The sequence below is a fragment of the Cetorhinus maximus genome, chromosome 1 (genome assembly GCF_964194155.1).
Source record: "Cetorhinus maximus chromosome 1, sCetMax3.hap1.1, whole genome shotgun sequence".
NCBI classification, from domain to species: Eukaryota; Metazoa; Chordata; class Chondrichthyes; order Lamniformes; family Cetorhinidae; genus Cetorhinus; species Cetorhinus maximus.
Window position 1 is genome coordinate 179,778,178 of NC_135879.1, and position 21,669 is coordinate 179,799,846.

The window sequence follows — 21,669 nt, forward strand, 5'->3', positions numbered from 1 at the left end:
TATCAGAATATCCTTCTATTCCTTTCTTTCTTATGTACTTATCTAGCTTTCCCTTAAATGTGTCTATGCTATTCACTTCAAATACTTCATGCATATTCCACATTTTAACCACTCTCTAATCTTTACTTGAATTCTTTAATAGATTTATTAGTGACAAGCTTATATTTATGACCCCTGGTTTTGGTACTGTCACCTAATGATATTTAACGTGTTTTTTAGCAGCGATATTTTTCACATATCATTGTTTAATCAATTAGTATGATGTCTTGAAGTGGGTTTGAAAGTTTATTTAAACGAATCTATGAATTTGTTTTGAACTTTACATTTGCATTCTTGACAGTGGCTAGGCTTTGCAGGTATGTACTTCTCCACAAAGTTAACACAAAATTGGCAATAGGGCAACCATATTCAGGCTACTGATTAACAAAAAAGCTTTATATAGTTTCTACATATACTGTACACTATAACAAGCAAATCAGTGACAACATTCATAATAAAGGAGTGGCAGGCTAATTGGCTAATTCTTATTCTTTTTGAATACTATTGAAATTAAGGTGACAGTGGTGTTTAACTTCTAACTGGGGCAATGACATTACGTCAGTAATTAAATTTCTAAAATACTTAATGAGTGATGTCTTTCTGTTTTCAAATCTCTCCCTGGCCTCTACCCTCTCCATCTGATGTCTCCTTCAGCCCCACAATCCTTCGTATAACTGCATTCCTCCAATTCTTGATGATATCCGATTTTAATTTTAATTGCTCCACCACTGGTGGCCACACCCTCAAATGCCAAGGCCCTAAGCATGGGAATTCCCATCCCAAATCTCTCCACCTCCACCGTTTTGCCTCCTGTAAGATGCTCCTTAAAATCTACTTCTTTGACCAAGCTTTTAGTAATTTGCCCTAACATCCCCTCAAGTGGCTCAATGTCAAATTTTGTTTATAGCGCTCCTGTGAAGTGTCTTGGGATGTTTTATTATATTAAAGGCGGTATATAACTAGGCGATGACGTAGTGGTATTGTCTCTGAACTAGTAATCCAAGGACCCAGGGTAATGCTCTGGGGACCTGGGTTTGAATCCCACCATAGCAGATGGTGGAATTTGAATTCAATAGAAATCTGGAATCAAAATTCTAATGATAACCATGAAACAACCACTATCGATTGTTGTAAAAACCCATCTGGTTCACTAATGTCCTTTAGGGAAAGGAAATCTGTCATCCTTACCTGGTCTGGCCTACATTTGACTCCAGACCCACAGCAACGTGGTTGACTCTTACATGTCACTCAGTTGTGACAAACCGTTACAAAGTCACAAAAAAGGAATGAAACCGGATGAACCACCCGGCATCGACAACAGCAATCTCAGCCCTGTCAACCCTGCAAAGTCCTCCTTACTAACATCTGGGGGCTAGTGTCAAAATTGGGAGAGCTGTCTCACAGACTAGTTAAGCAAGAGCCTGACATAGTCATCCTCACACAATCATACTTGACAGATAATGTTCCTGATGCCACCATCCCTGGGTATGTCCTATCCCACTGGCAGGACAGGCCCAGCAGAGGTGGCGGCACAGTGGTATTCAGTCAGGAGGGAGTTGAAGGACATAGCTGCTAGACTGGGTCTGCGGCAGGTGGTGAGGGGACCAACAAGAGGTCAATACTTGACCTCATCCTCACCAACCTGCCTGCCGCAGATGCATCTGTCCGTGACAGTATCGGTAGGAGTGACCACCGCAGTCACTCATTGTGGAGATGAAGTCCTGTCTTCACATTGAGGATATCTTCCATTGTGTTGTGTGGCACTACCACCATGCTAAATGGGGTAGATTTCGAACAGTCCAAGCAGCTCAAGACTGGGAACCCGTGAGGTGCTGTGGGCCATCAGCAGCAGCAGAATTGTACTCGAACACAATCTGTAACCTCATAGCCTGGCATATCCTCCACTCTACCATTACCATCAAGCCAGTGGATCAACCCTGGTTCAATGAAGAGTGCAGGAGGGCAGGCCAGGAGCAGTACGAGGCATGTCTAAAAATGAGATGTCAAACTGGTGATGCTATAACACAGGACTACTTGCATGCCAAACAGTGATAGACAGAGCTAAGGAATCCCACAACCAACGGATTAGATCTAAGCTCTGCAGTCCTGCCACATCCAGTCGTGAATAGTGGTGGACAATTAAACAACTCACTGGAGGAGGAGGCTCCACAAATATCCCCATACTCAATGATGGAGGAGCCCAGCACATCAGTGCAAAAGAAAAGGCTGAAGCATTTGCTACAATCTTCAGCCAGAAGTGCCAAGTGGATGATCCATCTCGGCCACCTCCGGAGGTCCCCAGTATCATAGATGCCAGTCTTCAGCCAATTTGATTCACTCCACGCGATATCAAGAAACGGCTGAAGGCACTGGACACTGCAAAGGGCTATGGGCCCTGACAATATTCCGGCAATAGTACTTGTGCTCCAAAACTTGCCAATCCCCTAGGCAAGCTGTTCCAGAACAGCTACAACGCTGGCATTTAGCTGGCTGTGTGGAAAATTGCCCAGTTTTGTCCTGTACACAAGAAGCAGGACAAATCCAACCCGACCAATTACCACCCCATCAGTCTACTCTCCATCATCAGTAAAGTAATGAAAGGGGTCATCAGCAGTGCTATCAAGCAGCACTTGCTTAGCAATAACCTGCTCACTGACGCTCAGTTTGGGTTCTGCCAGGGTCACTCAGCTCCTGACCTCATTACAGCCTTGGTTCAAACAGGGACAAAAGAGCTGAACTCCCAAGGTGAGGTGAGAGTGACTGCCCTTGACACCAAGGCCGCATTTGACAGAGTGTGGCATCAAGGAGCCCTAGCAAAACTGGAGTCAATGGGAATCAGGGGGAAAACTCTCCACTGGTTGGAGTCATACCTAGCACAATGTAAGATGGTTGTGGTTGTTGGAGGTCAGTCATCTCAGTTCCAGGACATCACTGCAGGAGTTCCTCAGGGTAGTCTCCTCAGCCCAACCATCTTCAGCTGCTTCATCAATGACCTTCCTTCCATCATAAGGTCAGAAGTGGGGATGTTCGCTGGTGATTGCACAATATTCAGCACCATTCACGACGACTCAGATACTGAAGCAGTCCATGTCCAAATGCAGCAAGACCTGGGCAATATCCAGGCTTGGGTTGACAAGTGGCAAGGAACATTCGCGCCAAGGAATGTCAGGCAATGACCATCTCCAACAAGAGAGAATTCAACCATCACCCCTTGATGCTCAATGGCATTACCATCACTGAATTCCCCACTATCAACATCCTGGGGGGGGTGGGGTGACCACTGACCAGAAACTAAATGGACTAGTCATATAAATACTGTGGCTACAAGAGCAGGTTAGAGGCTAGGAATCATGTGACGAGTAACTCACCTCCTGACTCCCCAAAGCCTGTCCATCATCCACAAGGCAAGAGTCAGGAGTGTGATGGAATACTCTCCACTTGCCTGGATGAGTGCAGCTCCCACAATACTCAAAAGCTTGACACCATCCAGGACAAAGCAGTCCACTTGATTGGCACCACATTCACAAACACTCACTCCCTCCACCACAAACGTACAGTAGCAGCAGTGTACACCATCTACAAGATGCACTGCTGGAATTCACCAAGGCTCCTTTGACAGCTCCTTCCAAACCCATGACCACTAACATCTAGAAGGACAAGGGCAGCAGATAGATGGGAACACCACCACCTGGAAGTTCCCTTCCAAGTCACTCACCATCCTAACTTGGAAATATATTGCTGTTCCTTCACCGTTGCTGGGTTAAAATCCTGGAACTCCCTTCCTAACAGCACTGTGCGTGTACCTACACCACATGGACTGGGGCGGAGCTGTAATTAAAACTTATACATTGCTACGTTGGAATTTCTTACTTGATAGTGCCATAAGAGTTAAGAAACAGTTATCAATCATTGAGCTGAACACAGACCTCAAAGGGTGTGCCAGCTCGTGACATCAAAATGGAGCATGCACTGCATCGCTTGGCCTCTTCACTGACTTCACCTTTGGACTCACGCAGCAGCTGGGAATGCAAGTTCCCACTGCAGCCTACTGCTAGAGTGGGATCGTAGTTCATGTAGTCAGTGGAAAACGCCTCTGTTTCATCACTGACCTCAAGATCCGGACCATTGTTTTATAAGGTGCTTTGGAGAAGCCGGAGCTAATGAAAGGCGCTATATAAAAGTTTGTTTATTATTTATTTCTTAACAGCAGTAAAATTCCCATCAAAGATACTTAATTGGTTATGAAGTGCTTTGGGATGTCCTGAGGATGAGAAAGGCACTATATAATTTTAAGTTTTTTTGTATGAACCCATCACCTTCAGCTGAATGTCTTCTATGATGCAACTACCACTATAAAGGTCACTATAAATCCCCAGTCGATTTAGCAGTCTTAAGTGATAGCAATTGAGAATGATGAGTGCAAGGAAACAGTGCACTGATTTCTAAGATAGTAAAAGATACTCTATCCACTCACTGCACCATTATTAATTAGGTCCATTTTTCTCAATGTTCTTAAGGCATCGAATTAATTATCAAGCTATGTTTAATTTTACATTTTAGTTGCTTTATGTAGCAAATACATGGGGAAATAATTACCAACCTTTACAGAGATTTTTGCTGCTCCTTGGCATACATGATTTGAAGAGCTACCTTGACATTCTAGTTTCATTGTGATTTGCTCCTCCCGATTGCTGTACAATTTCGGTAGCGTGTCCAAAAGCTCACTATCTAGCGCTATTTGCTGGGACTCCCATTGGGCTGAAATTCTGAAGAACGAAAAAGGTTATTCTGCTTCTCTCCATGATTCATGAAACACCTTAAGTCACTTCTAACAATATGTTGTCTTGTCTTTACATACAACAAATTCATGGTTAAAAAATAAATAGCACAAATAAGTGAGAAAATGTGGCCAGTGTTGGGAGTATTATGCCAAAAGATGGAATTATAGTTTAATATATACATCAAGGAGAGAACAGTATGAAATATCAGAAACAATCACCCTGGTGAGTTATAAACCAATCTGTCATTGTTTATAAATCACATGTTCCCAGATATTTTGTAATGTGGTTTGAGCCACCACTTGAAAACGCGTCCCTTCAAGATGCGCACAGATACAGAACTCTTAAGGTGGTAGAATCCTTAGATATTTTTCAACTGCTCCATATGTGCCATAATAATGTACCTTTTTGATATCATCACTGAAGTGTTCTTTTCACTATCAATTTGAACAACATAGGACTGAAGTAGATCATTTAGCCCCTTGGGCTTGTTCTGCCATTTAATGAGATCATGGCTGATCTGAGGCCTAACTCCATATACCCCCCTTTGCCCTATATCCCTTAATATCTGTGGTTAGCAGAAATCTTTCAATTTCAGATTTAGAACTGACAATTGACCCAGAATGGACTGCCAATTGGAAAAGGGAGCTCAAACTTCTACCACTCTGTGTAGAAGCGTTTCCTAACTTCACTCCTGAAAGGCCTGGCTTTAGCTTTTAGGCTGTTTTCTGGTCCTAGAATACAACCGTAGTTTCTGTAATCTTTCATTGTGACTTAACGCTTGGAATCCAGATATCATTCTAGTAAATTAATGCTGCACTCCTTCCAGGCTAATATATCCTTCTTAAAAAGTGTGGTGCCCAGTACTGCAGTTGTGGTAGTCTAACCAGGGCTTGTATGACTGCAGCATGAATTCTAACCTGGTGTACTCTAGTCCTCTAGATATCAAGACCAGCATTCTTTTAGCCTTTTGATTATTTTTTGTTCCTTCTCATAACATTTTAGTGATTTAAGTACAACTCTGTTTGGGCTTACTAGCTTTTCACCATTTAAAAAGCATTCTGATCTAGATTTTTAAGATGCAAAGTGGATGATCTTGCACTTGCTTATATTGAAATCCATTTGGCATGGTTTTGGCCTTTCACATAATCTGTCAATATCTGTTTGTAATTTTACCCTTCCATTTACACTGCTTACAATACCACCATCTTTGTGTCATCAGTAAACTTGGATATGAAGCTTTCTATCCCATCAGCTAAGTTGTTAATAAATACTGTTAATCATTGAGGCCCCAACACAGATCTCAATGGATGTCACTAGTCATATCTTGCCAGAAAGTACCTACCATTATACTGACTCACTATCTGCTTCCGCTCGGCCAATCTCTCGGGCAGGTCAATAATTTGCCTTCAATTCTATGAGCTTCAACTTTAGCTAACAACCTTTTATTTGAGAGACTTTATTGAATGCCTAGTTCATGTAAATAACATCCATAGCCATTTACCTGTTCACTACTTTAGTCACCTCTTCAAAAAAAAAAAATATCAGTTTGATCAGGCATGACCTACCCTTTACAAATCCAAGCTGGCTCCCTCTGATCAACTGAACATTCTTAAAGGTGTTCAGTTACACTACCCTTAATTATACGCTAGTAATTTACCAAAAAAAATGTTGGGCTAACTGATCTACAATTTCGTCTCTCAGCTTTCTTAAATAGCAGAGTGACAGTTTCCAATCCAAAGCAACGGTTTATTGTCAAATTTATCTCAATTAAAAAAAACTTTCAGAATCTACCAATGGAGTAGGAGTGAGGGCTTTAGATCTCTGAGTCATTGGGATTGGCTCTGGGGCAGGTGGGACCTGTACAAGGACGGGTTACACTTTAACAGGACTGGGACTAGTGTCCACGCGGGGTGGTTTGCTAGTGCTGTTGGTGAGGATTTAAACTAGATTGGCAGAGGGATGGGAGCCTGAGGGGAAATTCAGTGTGCAGAGGAGAAAAACTGGCAGTGGGAAGTAGTGATGTATCAACTGATAACGAGGATATATCAGAGAGTTGCATCAAGGCAGATAGAATGCTTGGAGAGTTTGACAGAATTAGAGTAGGCAACAGTATGTCATTAGATGGGGTCAGAATAAGCGGGAAAGTAAAAAAACCTAAATCAAGGCTAATGTACATGTATGTGATTGCATGGAGTGTGATTAATAAGTTTGGTGAACTGTAGGCACAGGTTGACAAATGGAATTATGATATTATTGCTATAACAGAGACCTGGCTCGAAGAAGGGCAGGACTGGGCGGTAAATATTCTAGGGTACAAGATGTTTAGGAGACACAGGAAAGGGAAAAAAGTGGGGGGCTGGGGCGGGGGTGTAATGGCAATATTGGTTAAAGAAGGCATTACAGTATTGGATAGAGAGGATGTTCCAGAGGGCTCAAGGGCAGAATCTCTCTGGCTAGAGGTAAGGAATGGGAAAGGCGTAATAACATTGATTGGTGCAGTATATAGACTACCAACTAGTGGAAGAGATTTGGAGAAACAAATTTGCAAAGAAATTACGGAGAGGTGCAAGAGTTATAGAGTAATCATAATGGGGTTTCAATTATCCAAATATAGACTGGGATAGGAATAGTACAAAAGAACAAAAGGGGCGAGAATGCTTGGTATATGTTCAAGTTAATTTTCTGCAGCAGTGTGTTTCCAGTCCAACGAGAGGACATGCAATTTTGGACCTGGTTCCGGGGAATGAGTTGGCCCAAGTGGATCAAATATCAGTGGGAGAGCCTCTAGGGTACAGTGACCATTGTATCATAAGGTTTAGGTTAATCATGGAAAAGGACAGAGAACAATCTAGAGCAGGGATAATTAATTGGGGGAAAGCCAACTTCAATAGAATGGGAATGCATCTGAATCGAGTGAGTTGGAATTAAGTGTTGGCAGAAAAGACGGTAGCTGAACAATGGGCCACCTTGAAAGAAAAAGTATTGCAGGCAATGTAAAGGTATATTCCCTTGAAAGGGAACTGTAGGGCAAATAAATCCAGAGCACCCTGGATGACGAGAGAGATCGAGGTAAAGATGAAAAGGAAGAAGTGAGCGTATGACAGATGTCAGGTAGAAAATACAATGGAGAATCAGGCTGAACATAGAAAGGCCAGAGGGGAAGCTAAGAAACTAATAGGAAAAGCAAGAAGGGAGCATGAAAAGAGGCTGGCAATGAACATAAAAGGGGATCCCAAAGTCTTCTATAAGCATGTAAATAATAAGAGTGGTAAAATATAGAGTAGGGTTGATTAGGGACAAAGAAAAAGGGGACTTGCATGTGGAGGCTGGAGAAATAGCGAAGGTGTTCAATGAGTATTTTGCATCCGTCTTTACAAAGGAAGAACTTGCTACCCAGGTCGAGGTGAGAGGGGAGGTAACTGGTACAATAGAAGAACTTACAATCGAGAAGGAAGTGGTGTTGGAAAGGCTATCTTTACTTAAAATGGATAAGGTACCAGGATTGGTAAGATGCATCCAAGCATACTGATGGAAGTGAGAGTGGAAATTGCAGAGGCACTAGTGATAATCTTCCAGTCTTCCTTAGATATAGGGAAAGTGCCAGAGGACTAGAGAATTGGGAACGTTACACCCTTGTTCAAAAAGTGGTGCAAAGGTAAAGCTGGCAATGAGAGGCCAGTCAGTTTGACCTCAGTGGTAGGGAAACTTCTGGAAACTATAGTACGGGATAAAATCAATAATCACTTAGACAAGTGCAGGATAATTAAGGAAAGTCAGCATGGGTTCATCAAGGGAAAATCATGTTTAATTAATTTGTTGGAATATTTTGAGGGGGTAACAGAGAAGGTTGATAAAGGAAACACTGTTGATGTGGTGTATATGGATTTTCAAAAGGTATTTGATACAGTGCCACACAGCAGACTTGAGAGCAAAATTCTAGGTCATGGAATAAAAGGGAAAGTAGGCACTTGGATAAGAAATTGGCTGAGTGACAGGGAGCAGAGAGTAGTGATAAATGGTTGTTTTTCAGATTGGAGGAAGGTTTGCAGTAGAGTTCCTCAGGGGTCAGTGTTGGGACCTTTGCTGTTCCTGATACATAATAATGACCTAGACTGCGGCACGCAGGGCATGATTTCAAAACTTGGAGATGATACGAAGATTGGAAATGTAATCAACTGGGATGGGTATAGTCGTGGACTTCAAAAGGACATAGGCACATTGGTGGATTGGGCAGACAAGTGGCAGATGAAGTTCAATGCAGGGAAATGTGAGGTGATTCATTTTTGCTGAATATAGAAAGACTATAGAAAGCCTAGAGAAGTATAGAAAGTACAGGGGTGAAGTAAAAATGGAAATTAGGAAAGCAAGGAGGGGATACAAAAAAATATTGGCAGGTAAAATCAAAGAAAACCCAAAGATGTTTTACCAGTACATTAAGAGCAACAGAATAACTAAGGAAAGGGTACGGCCTATCAGAGATGTAAATGGTAACTTATGCATTTATGCTGAAGATGTGGGCAGGGTTCTCAATGAGTACTTTGTCTTCATCTTCACTAAAGAGAGGGATGATGCACATTCTAGTTAATGAGGAGTGGTGTGAAATATTAGATACAATAAGCATAGTGAGCGAGGAAATACCGGAGCGACTACATCCTTGAAGGTGTATAAGTCACCAGGGCCGGATGGACTGTATCCCAGGCTGTTAAAGGAAGCCAGGGAGGAAATAAGGGATGCTCTGAGGATCATTTTCCAATCCTCACTAGGTACAGGCAAGGTACCAGAGGATTGGAGGTCTACAAATATTGTACCATTATTTAAAACGGGTGCAAGGGATACGCCAGAAAATTATAGGCCAGTCAGTCTGACTTCAGTGCTGAGCAAATTATTGAAATTAATTCTTAGAGGCAGGATAAACTGTCACTCAGAAAGGCACAGGTTGATCAGAGACAGTCAGCATGGTTTTGTTAGGTGTCTCACTAACTTAAACAGAATTTTTTGAGGAAGTAACAAGGAAGATTGATGAAGGTAGTGCAGTGGATGTTCTCTACATGGATTTTTGTAAGGCGTTTGACAAGGTCTCACATGGGAGCCTGGTCAGAAAAGTAAGATTCCACAGGATACAGGAGAAGGTGGCAAGTTAGATCCAAAATTGGCTCAGCGAGAAGAAACAAAGGGTAATGGTCGATGGATATTTTTGAAAATGGAAAACGGTTTCCAGTGGTGTTCCACAGGGCTCAGTGTTGGGGCCCTTGCTGTTTGTTGTATATAACAATGATTTGGACATAAATGTGGGAGGTTTGATTGGGAAATTTGCAGACGGCACAAAAATTGGCTGTGTAGTTAATAGTGAAGAAGATTGCTGTTCGTTGAGCGGGCAGACAAGTGGCAAGTGGAATTCAATCCAGAAAAGTGAGGGGCAATGCATTTGGGGAGGGCAAACAAAGCAAGGGAATACCCAATAAACGGGAGGATATTGAGAGGGGTTGAGGAAGTGAGAGACCTTGGAGTGCATGTCCACAAGTCCCTGAAGGTGTCAGGGCAGGTGGACAAGGTGGTAAAGAATGCTTTCCTTTACTGGACGAGGTATTGAATAGAAAAGTAGGGATGTAATGAAAGAACTGTATAAAACGCTGGTTAGGCCACAGCTGGAATTTTGTGTATAATTCTGGTCACCACATTACAGGAAGGACATAATTGCTTTGGAGTGAGTACAGCGAAGATTTACAAGAATGCTGCCAGGGCTTGAAAATTGCAGCTATGAGAAAAGATTGGATAGGCTACGATTGTTTTCCTTAGAACAGATGAGGCTGAGGGATGACCTAATTGAGGTGTACAAAATTATGAGGGGTCTAGATAGAAGGATTAGAGGGGGCATGAGAAAAACATTTTCACTCAGAGGGTGGTAGGCATCTGGAATTCACTGCCTAAATCAGTGGTTTAGGCTGAAACGCTCAACTCATTTAAAAGGTACTTGGATCTGCATCTGAAGCGCTGTAACCTGCAAGGCTACAGACCAGGTGCTGGAAAGTGGGGTTAAAATGAGTGGCTAGTTTCTTTTTCATCTTTATCTGGCCAGCACAAACATGGCTGAATGGCCTCTTTCTGTGCTGTAACTTTTCTGTGGTTCTAGGAAAATTATGGTGAGACAGTATAAAATAAAGGGAGAGCCTCTAAAGGAGATGCAGGAACAGAGGGACCTCGGTATTTGAAGATGGCAGGGCATGTTGAGAGAGCAGTTAAAACATCTTAGGCTTTATTAATAGGGGCACTGAATACAAAAGTAAGGAGGTCATGTTGAACTTGCATAAGACACTAGTTAGGCCCCATCTGGAGGACTATGCCCAATTCTGGGTGCCATACTTGAGGAAGGGTGCGAAGGCATTGGAGAGAGTACAGAGGAGATTCACAAGAATGATTCCCAGGATGAAGAACTATAGCTATGAGGATAGATTGGAGAGCTTGGGACTGTTTTCCTTGGAGGAAAGAAGGCTGAGAGGAGACTTGGTAGAGGTATTCAAGATCCTGAGGGGTGTGGACAGGGTAAATAGTGAGAAACTAGTTCTTGATGTTCTCTTGAGTGGGAAGAGGGCACAGATTCAAAATAATTGGCAAGAGGGGTAAATGTGATGCGAGGAAAAATTTTTTCACCCAGAGGGTGGTTGGAGTCTGGAACAAACTTCCTGAAAGGGTGGTGGAGGCAGGTTTGATCGAGGTATTCAAAAGAAAATTGGATTGCTAGAATGAGAGAATGTGCAAGGTCATTGGGATAAGGCAGGGAGTGGGACCAGGTGGTATGCTCTTTCAGAGAGCCAGTGTTGATTCAATGGGCTGAATGGCCTCCTCCTGAACTGTAAAGATACTGTGATAAGCATTCACATTATTTTGAACTGAGTTTTCCAAGTTCCAAAGATCTTTTACTTTTCATTCAAATATGTTAACCTTAAAAAGGTCCTTTTATCAAGTAACAGAAAGGCTAATTGATGTTGCTAGTTACTTACTTTGCCTGCTGTCGTAAGATATTTAGATTTTGCTGAATAAGTTCGATTGCCACTATTTTGTTTGACAAACTAGTTCCGTCAATCTCTGGGACAGGAGCTTTCATATACTGTAGGGACACAGTAGATACAGGGGTATCACAGGTCTTCAGGTTGCTGAAAATTCTTTCTTTTGCTAAAATGGAAAGAAAAACGACTATAAGTTTTTGGGGGAATAAAACTACAGCAGACCATACAATCACTGGTGCCATTATTTTCCACAATTTTGTGAATTATGGTAGAGTCTTCAAATTTTAACTCCCTGCATGAAAACCAGGTTGTGGAAACGCGTTCTGGTAGGCTTCTTAGTCAAACAAAACAAACTTTATTTACACGAGAGCTTCTGTGGCTGCTTGTATCTAGCCAGCCCCTCATACAACCATTTTCTAGGAATTTCATCCCCTCGAATTTATTCCCCTATGCTAGCTACACATTGCATGAACAAATCACGTGACCTCTACTCAGTCGAACTGATCTTAAAGTGACAGTCATCATACAGATCTTAGCAGTTTTTTTTAAAGAGTTGGCGCTAATTCTGGAATCAAATTCCACTACTTGGTGCCCAACTTTCTCCTGCACTGTCAAATAATGGATGATTTCCATCATAGAAGAATGGCATAGAAATACAGCTTCTCATTGTATTGCACATGCACCATATTTTCCATACCAACCTTTTATTAACTGTACATACTTTACATTCCTTAACACTATTATCCTAGGCCCAACCATCTTCAGCTGCTTCATCAATGACCTTTCCTTTAGCATAAGGTGAGTGGTGGTAATGTTAGCTAATGACTGCACAAAATTCAGTACCATTTGCAACTCCTCAGATACTGAAGCAGTCCGTCACCATGTGCAGTAAGATCTGGACAACATTCAGGCTTGGGCTAAGTGGCAAGTGGCATTCGTGTCACACAAGTGCCAGGCAATGACGATCTCCAGCAAGAGAGAATCTAACCATCTCCCCTTGACATTCGATGACACTGCCATCATTGAATCCTCCACCATCAACATCCTGAAGGTTATCGCTGACTAGAAACTGAACTAGACCAGCCATATAAATACTGTGGCTACAAGAGCAGGTCAGAGGGGGAATTCTGCAGTGAGTAACTCACCTCCTGACTCCCCAAAGTCTGTCCACCAACTAAAAGGCACAAGTCAGGAGTGTGATGGAATACTCTCCATTTGCCTGGGTGAGTGCAGCTCCAACAATACTCAAGAAGTTGGACACCATCCAAGACAAAGTAGCCCTCTTGATTGGCACGCCATCCACTACCTTAATCATTTACTCCCTTCACCACCGACACACAGTGGCGGTAGTGTGTACCATCTACAAGATGCACTGTAGAAACTCACCAAGGCTCCTTCAACAGCATCTTCCAAACCTGCACCATCTACCACCCAGAAGGACAAGGGCAGCAGACGCATGGGAATGCCACCACCATCCTGACTTGAAACTACATTGTTGTTCCTTCGCTGTCATTGGGTCAAAATCCTGGAACTCCCTTCCTAACAGCACTGTAGGTCTACCTACATCACATGGGCTGCAGTGGTTCAAGGCATTGGCTCACCATCACCTTCTCAAGGGCAGTAAATGCTGGCCTAGCCAGTGACACCCGCAGCCCGTGAAAGAATAAGAAAAAAATCTGAACATAGGACTTTCAAACACTTGCCTGAAAGTGGATCAAAAAGATTATTAAAACTTGATGCACTACATGTGGCAGAAGGCTCATAGTGGAGCTGGGTCCAGAGGTTCAACATCTCAAGGAACTCATGCTTAATACGCTCATTATCAACATATTCAGTCCAAAGATCCTAGATAAACAGAAAACAGTTAGGTTCAAGTCTTGTAACATTTGCATTCAATTAGCCTCATTTTATTTCATGTCCCCTATTTAGTGATTTCATTGGATTAAAGCATGATGAGCAGGAAGATTTACCTGCTGGTTCTGCATAACCTTTGCCAATCTATGCGTATCATACTGCACAGGTAGAGAAGGTAGATAAAGATCAGTCTTTTGTAGATTCTTATCCTCCAGCCAAAAGGCAAAAACAAGGAAAAGCCTATTAAAAGGATAAACATGCATTTATGTAGTATTTTATGTTCCAGAACAAAATGCTTCATACAATGAATTGGTTTTGAATCACAGTAAATGTCATCAAGTAGGTAACCACAACAGTATCTCTGTATCAGCAACAATCCACAAATAGCAGAGAGGTAAAATTACCAAGTAATCTCTCACTGATGTTAACTGGGTAGAAATCAACATTATTTGAATGTTAGAACACAGGAACAAGAGTGGGCCATTTAGTCCCTTCAGCCTGTTCAATGGCTGATCAGTGACCTAACTCCATATACCTATATATTTTGCCACATATCCCTTAAAACCTTTGATTAGCAATGATCTATCAATTCCAGATTTAATATCTAGCATCAATTGCTGTTTGCGGATGAGTGTTCAAACTTTTGTGCCCATAAGTGTTTCCTAATCCTACTCCTGAACAGTATGGCTCTAATTTTTAAGAATATGTCACCTAGTCTTAGACTTCCCAACCAGTGAAATAGAATACATTCTAAGTTCAAAGAATCTGAAAATTAATATTTAAGCACCAGGTTTCTACGTTGTCATAATAAACTGTTTACAGTATTTGCCGGACCATAAGATATGTCAGGATTTTAAAAATAAAAAATTTCAGTGCATACAGGTATGTGCCATCACAGAACAAAAATAACAATGCAGCACAAAGGTTAACTATTAACATTTACCATTAGGGAACAGAGACAACAATGCAGTCAGAAATTTCTCTAATCATAGAAGCCCAAAAATTCCTCATCACTGCTGTCACAGTCATCATCACTGGTGCCTTGTGAACTGTCACTTTCTTCAAGTAGCACATCATCTTCACTGCTACCTAGGGCATTGTTGTTGTTACATTTATTGAATGACTTCACAATTGTCTAATGTTTCATTATTCGCCACAAATTTCTCACCGACTCACACACCTGAGAAGTGATAGGCTGCTTCATTCACCCTGTTTGTGTCAAGTCGTGATCTGAAGCCTCCACCCATTCATTCCCCTAATGTATGAATGCTTAAAATGGCTTGTTTATCATAAAAGGAATGAATGACCGCCTGGAATCACTGCTTCTTCAATTCCACAACCCTCCTCAGTTATATTATTTTTCATTGGTTCATGGGATGTGGGCACGTTGGCCTAGCCCTAATTATCCTTGAGGTGGTGGTGCTGAGCTTCTGGTGACTTCTTAAACTGCTGCAGTCCATGTATTGTAGGAACACTCAGAGCCATTAGGAAGGAAATCCAGGATTTTGACCCAGCAACAGTGAAGGAACGGTGATATAGTTCCAAGTGAGGATGGTGCGTGACTTGGAGAGGAACTTGCAGGTAGTGGTGTTCCCATGCACCTGCTGCCCTGGAACATATGTGCCCAGAACTGATTACACACTGATTGGGCTGGGATTTTTTAAGGGAAGTGGCCATCTAGATGCTTTGATCGCACTCTTTTGGGCCACAACTGCATCCCTTCTTCATTCAGCCATCCCTTAGGATGAACATGGACAAGAACTCTGTGTAATTTCAATCTTTGGTGCCGTTTTGTTTAACAGATAAGTAATGGTGGCAGTTTTCTTGCCGTCAGAACATACCAAAACAACAGTGCAGTCGATCTTCTCATGGCCAATTGTTTTTAATTGTTATTATTTGTGGTTTTAATGTCCAAGGTCTTGTTCGATGGAATTTCAAAAGTTAAGAGAATCTTGTCTTTTGGTCTAAGTTCAAAACACCATTTTTCTTTGCATTAATCACGAACCCCTGAATTCCAAATTACTTTGCTTCACCTGGCATCTTCTGTGCTACCCTGGTTCAATAAGTATCCTCAGCCTGTGCCTTTTCATAAATCTGTAGCAGTAAGATGTTGATCTGTCAAAATCAGCAATGCCGCTTGCTTCTGCCACTCTTCTTGCTTCACATACAATCATTTTGGTGGAAACAGAAATCGCCATTTTGCCTGTGGTCTATTAACCGATTTTTCACCTATTCTCCCATTTTGTAGCATACCTTTGAAAAGTGCGCTTGCAGTTTTCTATTTTCATTAGGTTTTCTTCTTGCTACTTCCATTCTTGCACAATTTTCTCAGGTGAAAGAGAAAGTCTTTCAGCCACTAATTCCATGCTCTTTGGCATACCTTTACACTTCCAGTTTGAATCCTATGGCATAGGCAAACCTTATTTGTTTTGCACTCACTGGGTTTGCGGCAACTACTGGTATGTGTGCATAATTGCAAAATATGTGCTAATTATCTGTGCAAAATGGTGTTGTTTGAACCATAAGGTCCATAACAATTTTAGGCAACTTTCATTTCAGAAAAAAATGCATCTTATGGTCTGGCAAATACAGTAACTGAAATTTCTTTAGTAGAAAAATGACTTCACATTATCAGAGGTAGACTATAGTGCCAAAAGATTTTAACATCCTTAGGAAGGAAGAAATGGAAAAGGTCAGAGCAATGAAGGGCAGAATTTGAACTTAAAAAAACAGGAAGGCTTGGGGTGGGAGTGGGGTTGGTTAAAGCAAAAAAATAAAATCTACATCCTGACCCAAATGTGCCATCAACCTGCCCATTTCAGGTTTTAACAGAGGCTAGATAATGGACGGGCAACCAGCCTGATCCAAGGAGGCGGACTGCAACTTTAAATATGATAACAAGGCTGTGAGGCTCATTGTCATGCAGCTTTGGAAATTTAACAATTGACAGTTGGGTTTCCCCAAATGCTGGGTAACTTGGCAGTTTCCATGAGGTAAGAACATGGTGGATCGAGGAGGTAAGTGCCTTCACACCTACCTCCAGGTGCCTACTTCAGGAATCTCTGTGATCACTAACCACCCACCTCAATCCATTCACCTCCCCCACCATCCCGCTGCCCACACCCAGCACCTGAGCACGAGGCCTTCGATCTCCTACACACACTTTTACTAGGTCCCAATCCACCCACTATCACATGCTCCCCCAAGGCCTCTGACAACCCCAAACCACTCCACCACCCCCCCGACTCCCCTAAGACTAGCCCCCAAAACGCACTTGATTCCACTATCTTCCTTGCCTCCAATCAATACTCTTCCTGGCATGGGTTTAGCTACTTCTGTGGGCTCCAGTGACAGACTCCCTGCCCAACGAAGTCCCAAGCTGTGATTCAAGCTGGGCCTCTGAGTAAGGAACCAATCCCAAATTGTGGGCTTCCCTCAACTTCTTTAAACATCTGCTCCCTGTGGGTCAGTAAAGTAATAATTCTGCACAATATCTCAATAATATGATAGAACAGCAGGGACATAACTACGAAAGACTGAAGTAATATGATGGTTCATAGCCTAAAGGAGAAAATACGGAGATGCAACAAACAAGCTAGTAAAACCAACTGTCGTCCTACCCATCCATTTTAATCTTCTACATTCTGCATAAATATTCCCTTATTCAATATTAAATCTTGTCCAATACACACATTCAATCTTGGACTGTTGTCCTCCCAGGATACGTTTTGTCTTATGGGTTGTACCTCCGACCAGATGAATAAGAGAAGGCAGTGATATTAGCTGTGGGAGTACTTCCTATTTATTGTGCATGGTGACAAGAGGTGCAAGTAGTAAACAAATTGCAGTAGTGAAATAATTTTATACCTGAGCAATTCTTTGTGCAGCTCTGGTGATGTCATGGATTCAGGTAGGCGACTTACAGTGTTCTCATTCAATGCTGAAGTGTCGTCAGGACGATCCATATTCTTCCGGATCTTTACAGCCTTACTTGCTATATGATGAAAATCTGCTATTTCAACAAGGCGCCTATTCATTTCTTTCAGCAAGTTAGAGTGCGAAGTGCTACAGAAATATCGTTTTCCAATACAGCCACTTACAGGTAAACTGAAGGCAAAAAAAACTATTGTGAGGGACTATATATATGTATATAGATATGCTGATTGCTTTTTCTAAAATTTAAAAAAAATAACAAAGGCCTTTAAAATGGCTGAAAATGTGTCTGTCTGTGGCCACTGAACAAAAGAAGCCACTTGGCAGTTTTAGGAAAACTCATACCTCATTGTCTCTGATGGGCAACTAACGACCCCCTGTGGGCTGTACAGCCCAACTTTAAAGAGAGCTGTAAAAAGGCCATATGCATTTAATAACCCAGGCTGGCCAGAAGGAGATGGATCATCTGCTAAGACAATGATCCCGCAACTTTCCTTTCAATTCCTAATGGCTGAGACATTTATCAGTCTTTGGAATCCAGACGGTGGATACCCATCCTTTGACAAAGATGGCGGAGAAGTGGAAGTCATGTAAAATGGGCCTCTGGCTTGTGGAACAAGTAATGTTGCCTTGCTGAACTGCATAGCTGAGTTTGCTGTTTACCATCTGACTAGCAGCCTCACAGATTATATTTTCTTTTCTTTCAATTTCTGTGGCCTTTTAATCTGCTTTTATTCATCATTTCTACCATTTTATCTGCCTAGAAGCTGCTTCTGTTGGAAGTTCTGTGCCTTTGCCTACAAGGCTGATTCATCTCTGTATGCCTATCTTATTGTGTGAAATCAACACTGCCGGAAAAGTGAATTCTACATCATCGGTTTTCAGCCCGCCACCCTCCGTGAAGGAATACCTCAATGGCCTTTGATTCTGGAGTCTGGAACTCATGTGAACCAATATTTAGTTTCTCTGTGGTCTCTATACTGTAAAACCTTCTTTTCTCTGCCCCTCTTAATGTCTGAGTGTGGAAGTGATGTTGCAGCCCTCCTTTTACTCCTTGTTTGAATGCAATAAACTAATCCTTTTTTTGTTCATCTTATCTTGAGTTCGCTGTGGGGTTATTAATAGAAAATTGGATCACACAAAAACAGAGGAGTTGGGAAATACACCACTGCTTAGAAAGAGGGAAACGAATCAAAACACCTTTCTATTTACAGACAGGTGGTGAGAGGAGAAATTAGTGCTAAATTAGCCCCCCTCCTCTCCATAACACTATTGTATTTTCTTTCAATATTACAATTAAAATTACACTTACACATACACATTGCTTGTTCCAAAAGTGACAGATCTGTACTCCAAAGTACATTCCACCATTTCAATTCACATGATTTTTATATAAATATACAATTTATATTTTTTTAATATATAGAAATAAAAGAATTTCTAGCATTCTACAATCCCAATCAGTTTATTTAACCTACACTGAAGTAATGATAAAATTGTAGAAATGACCAATAAAAACAGATTGAAAGGCCACAGAAATTGAAAAGGAAATATTATCTTTGGCGCTTCACAAGTTTGTGCAGGATTTGCACTTCGTTTGTTTTTATTCATAGCTAAGAAATGGGCAATCTGAAGCTGAAAAGCAGGGATCAGGGGCACAATTCTAGGTGTAGGAGACGGCAGCTGACTTCATTTTCTTTATAGTCAGGAATGGGTTTCAAAGAAAAGCTGCATGAACAGGCTTCTGGCAGGTGTAAAGTAGCCAAGACGTTAAATGGAGAAAGCAACAGGCTATTTGTATACATTTTTAACACGTTTAAAAATGTTTTAAAAATTCTAAAATAAATGAACAAGCAACAATTAAAAAAGGAAAAGCAGTGTGTTCGTCAAGACTTCAGTGACTTTGCAACTCCATCACATTTACCATAAAATTAAACAGAACATGTTGGCATAGTAGTTTACAAAAGAAAATCCCAACAAACTAATCAAGTACAAATGTTGACAGCAAGAAATAAGCTCTGTAAACAGGAATGCGCATCTCATGCAATATTTTACATGAATATAGATCAAAAATAACCCATTTGATATTCAACAGGTCATTTGAAATGACATACCTGAAAAATCAGTAAGAAAAATAATTTTAATTAGTGTTGAAAGTTACCCAAACTCTGGCCCAGGCCGGTGAAGGTAGTGAAAGAAGAATTTCTGCCAGATGAGGGGGAGAAGCGGGTGATCTGCAGGAGTAGCTAAAGCCTGATGGGCCCAGCGATAGATCATAAGCCGCTGAATGGATGGCACAACTGGTAACTTTAAGTGGCTTTGGGCCTTCTGTGAATAAAATACATGAGGAATCACAGGTCAATTCTCCACTTTACTAAAACCTGGAAGCACAAATTGTTATGTTTAGGTGTTGTAAGTCAAGTTAAAGTCAATGCAAAAGTCTGCTGCGGCAATTTCGTCACTGAATAAAATGAAAAATTAGAATAAAATGTGATACTACCAGAAAAATATTATACTAAAAAAAATACTCACTGGTGGGATCCTTTTCGAGAAGCATTTCCCACATGTTGCTAGAATGGGATCAGCCTTTTGTACTGTTTGCTTGGGGTGGGTGGGGCAGGATTGGTGGGGCGGATTATCCATGAGCCTTCTAACCCAAAACCCTGCACATAGTGAATTTTGGAATCTTTTGATCTAAAGGAGCTTGAGTATAAGAGTGAATTGCCGTGCACCACCATACAGAAACTGCTCTATCTCTGGGATTGAATATTGTACAGCTCTATCACAGGGATAGAGGAGTTTTTCTGCTGTTGTGGATGCTGAGAAAAGAGAGTTCCATAACACTAAAGCTGGGACCTGTAGGTGGATTAGGAGGTGTGGGCAGTAATCAGGTGATCTGAAATTGTGGGGTCTCAAGATTGGGGTGGGGTGAAAGGAAGAAGAGAAGGAGACTGGGAATGGGGTCTGTGGGTACAGAAATGGTGAGAATGGTTTCTCCTTTCACAGGTCCTTGGTTTCTCACTTATGCCAGCTCTTGGGTGGCTTCCTGGTTCTTGGAACTTGTCACAACAGGTGCTGGCATGAAGCCACAAATAATTCACAACTACAGGGACCCAATCTTTAAAGGTTGTTATATTTGTCTTGTGTAGAAATTACATGTGCTCATTTGACGTGGTGTACGCATGCCTAGTTTGTAGATTTTATTTTAGTAGGGTTTAGGGTGCATGCATAGCTTGATCATTTATTCTAAAGGCTTTTTACAAACAAATATTGTGCAACAAATCAACAAGGTCAAGTCTTCATTTTGTACTATTAGTATCAGGAATGAAGACACATTAATGTTGCTAACCTTTTACAACAAGCTAACTTAACATTGTATTGTGAAGTAGTCACCCACTAGCAACAGATATTAGAAGAGAGTACCTTGATTACCCTGTAATTGAAGGAAAATTAATCAAATAGTTTAGAGTCAAATTATATTTATTTCTGTATTTCCTACAAATATTCCTATGTTAGGATTAAAGTCTGAAAATTAAAATGCTGTAACAGGCACATGTAAATGGAATCTAGACTATCCAGTATTGGCCCCTATCAGAAAACGCTGCCCTTGACTGGTTCAGTGCTGGCCTAAGGAATGGGGCACTTGTGAAGTATTAAGATAAAGAATATATCTAGAAATAATCCATTAATTTATGTTTAAGGTGTGTGCAAATGGCTACATCCAATAAAATTAACCCTTACAACATTATTGACCAATTAGCTGTTAGCAACAACTGTGGGCTAAAATGGGCTGATGCCAGAATTAGGAATAAAAGGGGGTGTTGGGAGGGTGCTTACTCCATGTCAAATGACATGCGACACATAAGCTCATGTGATTTCTTTGTGTACAAAGTGTTTGATTGATCAACGGATCTTGGGGGCAAAGGGAGTTCCTGTCAGTGCGAGGGTCGGTCGTGAAGCACTGGTCCCAGAGACAGGGGCAGAACTCCTATCAGCTGGGACACCGGGCAGTGAAGTCTTTCCTTCCAAGACAGAGGAATCTAGTGACAAGTAACTTG

General features: G+C 41.5%; 1 protein-coding gene across 1 annotated transcript in view; it reads right to left on the minus strand.

Moving 5' to 3' along the window:
* epg5 (ectopic P-granules autophagy protein 5 homolog (C. elegans)) overlaps positions 1-21,669 on the minus strand; it is a 193,279-nt gene that overhangs the window by 65,923 nt on the left and 105,687 nt on the right. The window contains exons 22-27 of the mRNA XM_078550485.1: positions 19,773-19,939; positions 17,546-17,785; positions 13,795-13,918; positions 13,528-13,669; positions 11,819-11,990; positions 4,640-4,805 (exon numbers count right to left, since the gene is read on the minus strand). Of these exons, the coding sequence (XP_078406611.1) occupies positions 4,640-4,805; positions 11,819-11,990; positions 13,528-13,669; positions 13,795-13,918; positions 17,546-17,785; positions 19,773-19,939 (1,011 nt within the window). The remainder of the gene's footprint in view (positions 1-4,639; positions 4,806-11,818; positions 11,991-13,527; positions 13,670-13,794; positions 13,919-17,545; positions 17,786-19,772; positions 19,940-21,669) is intronic.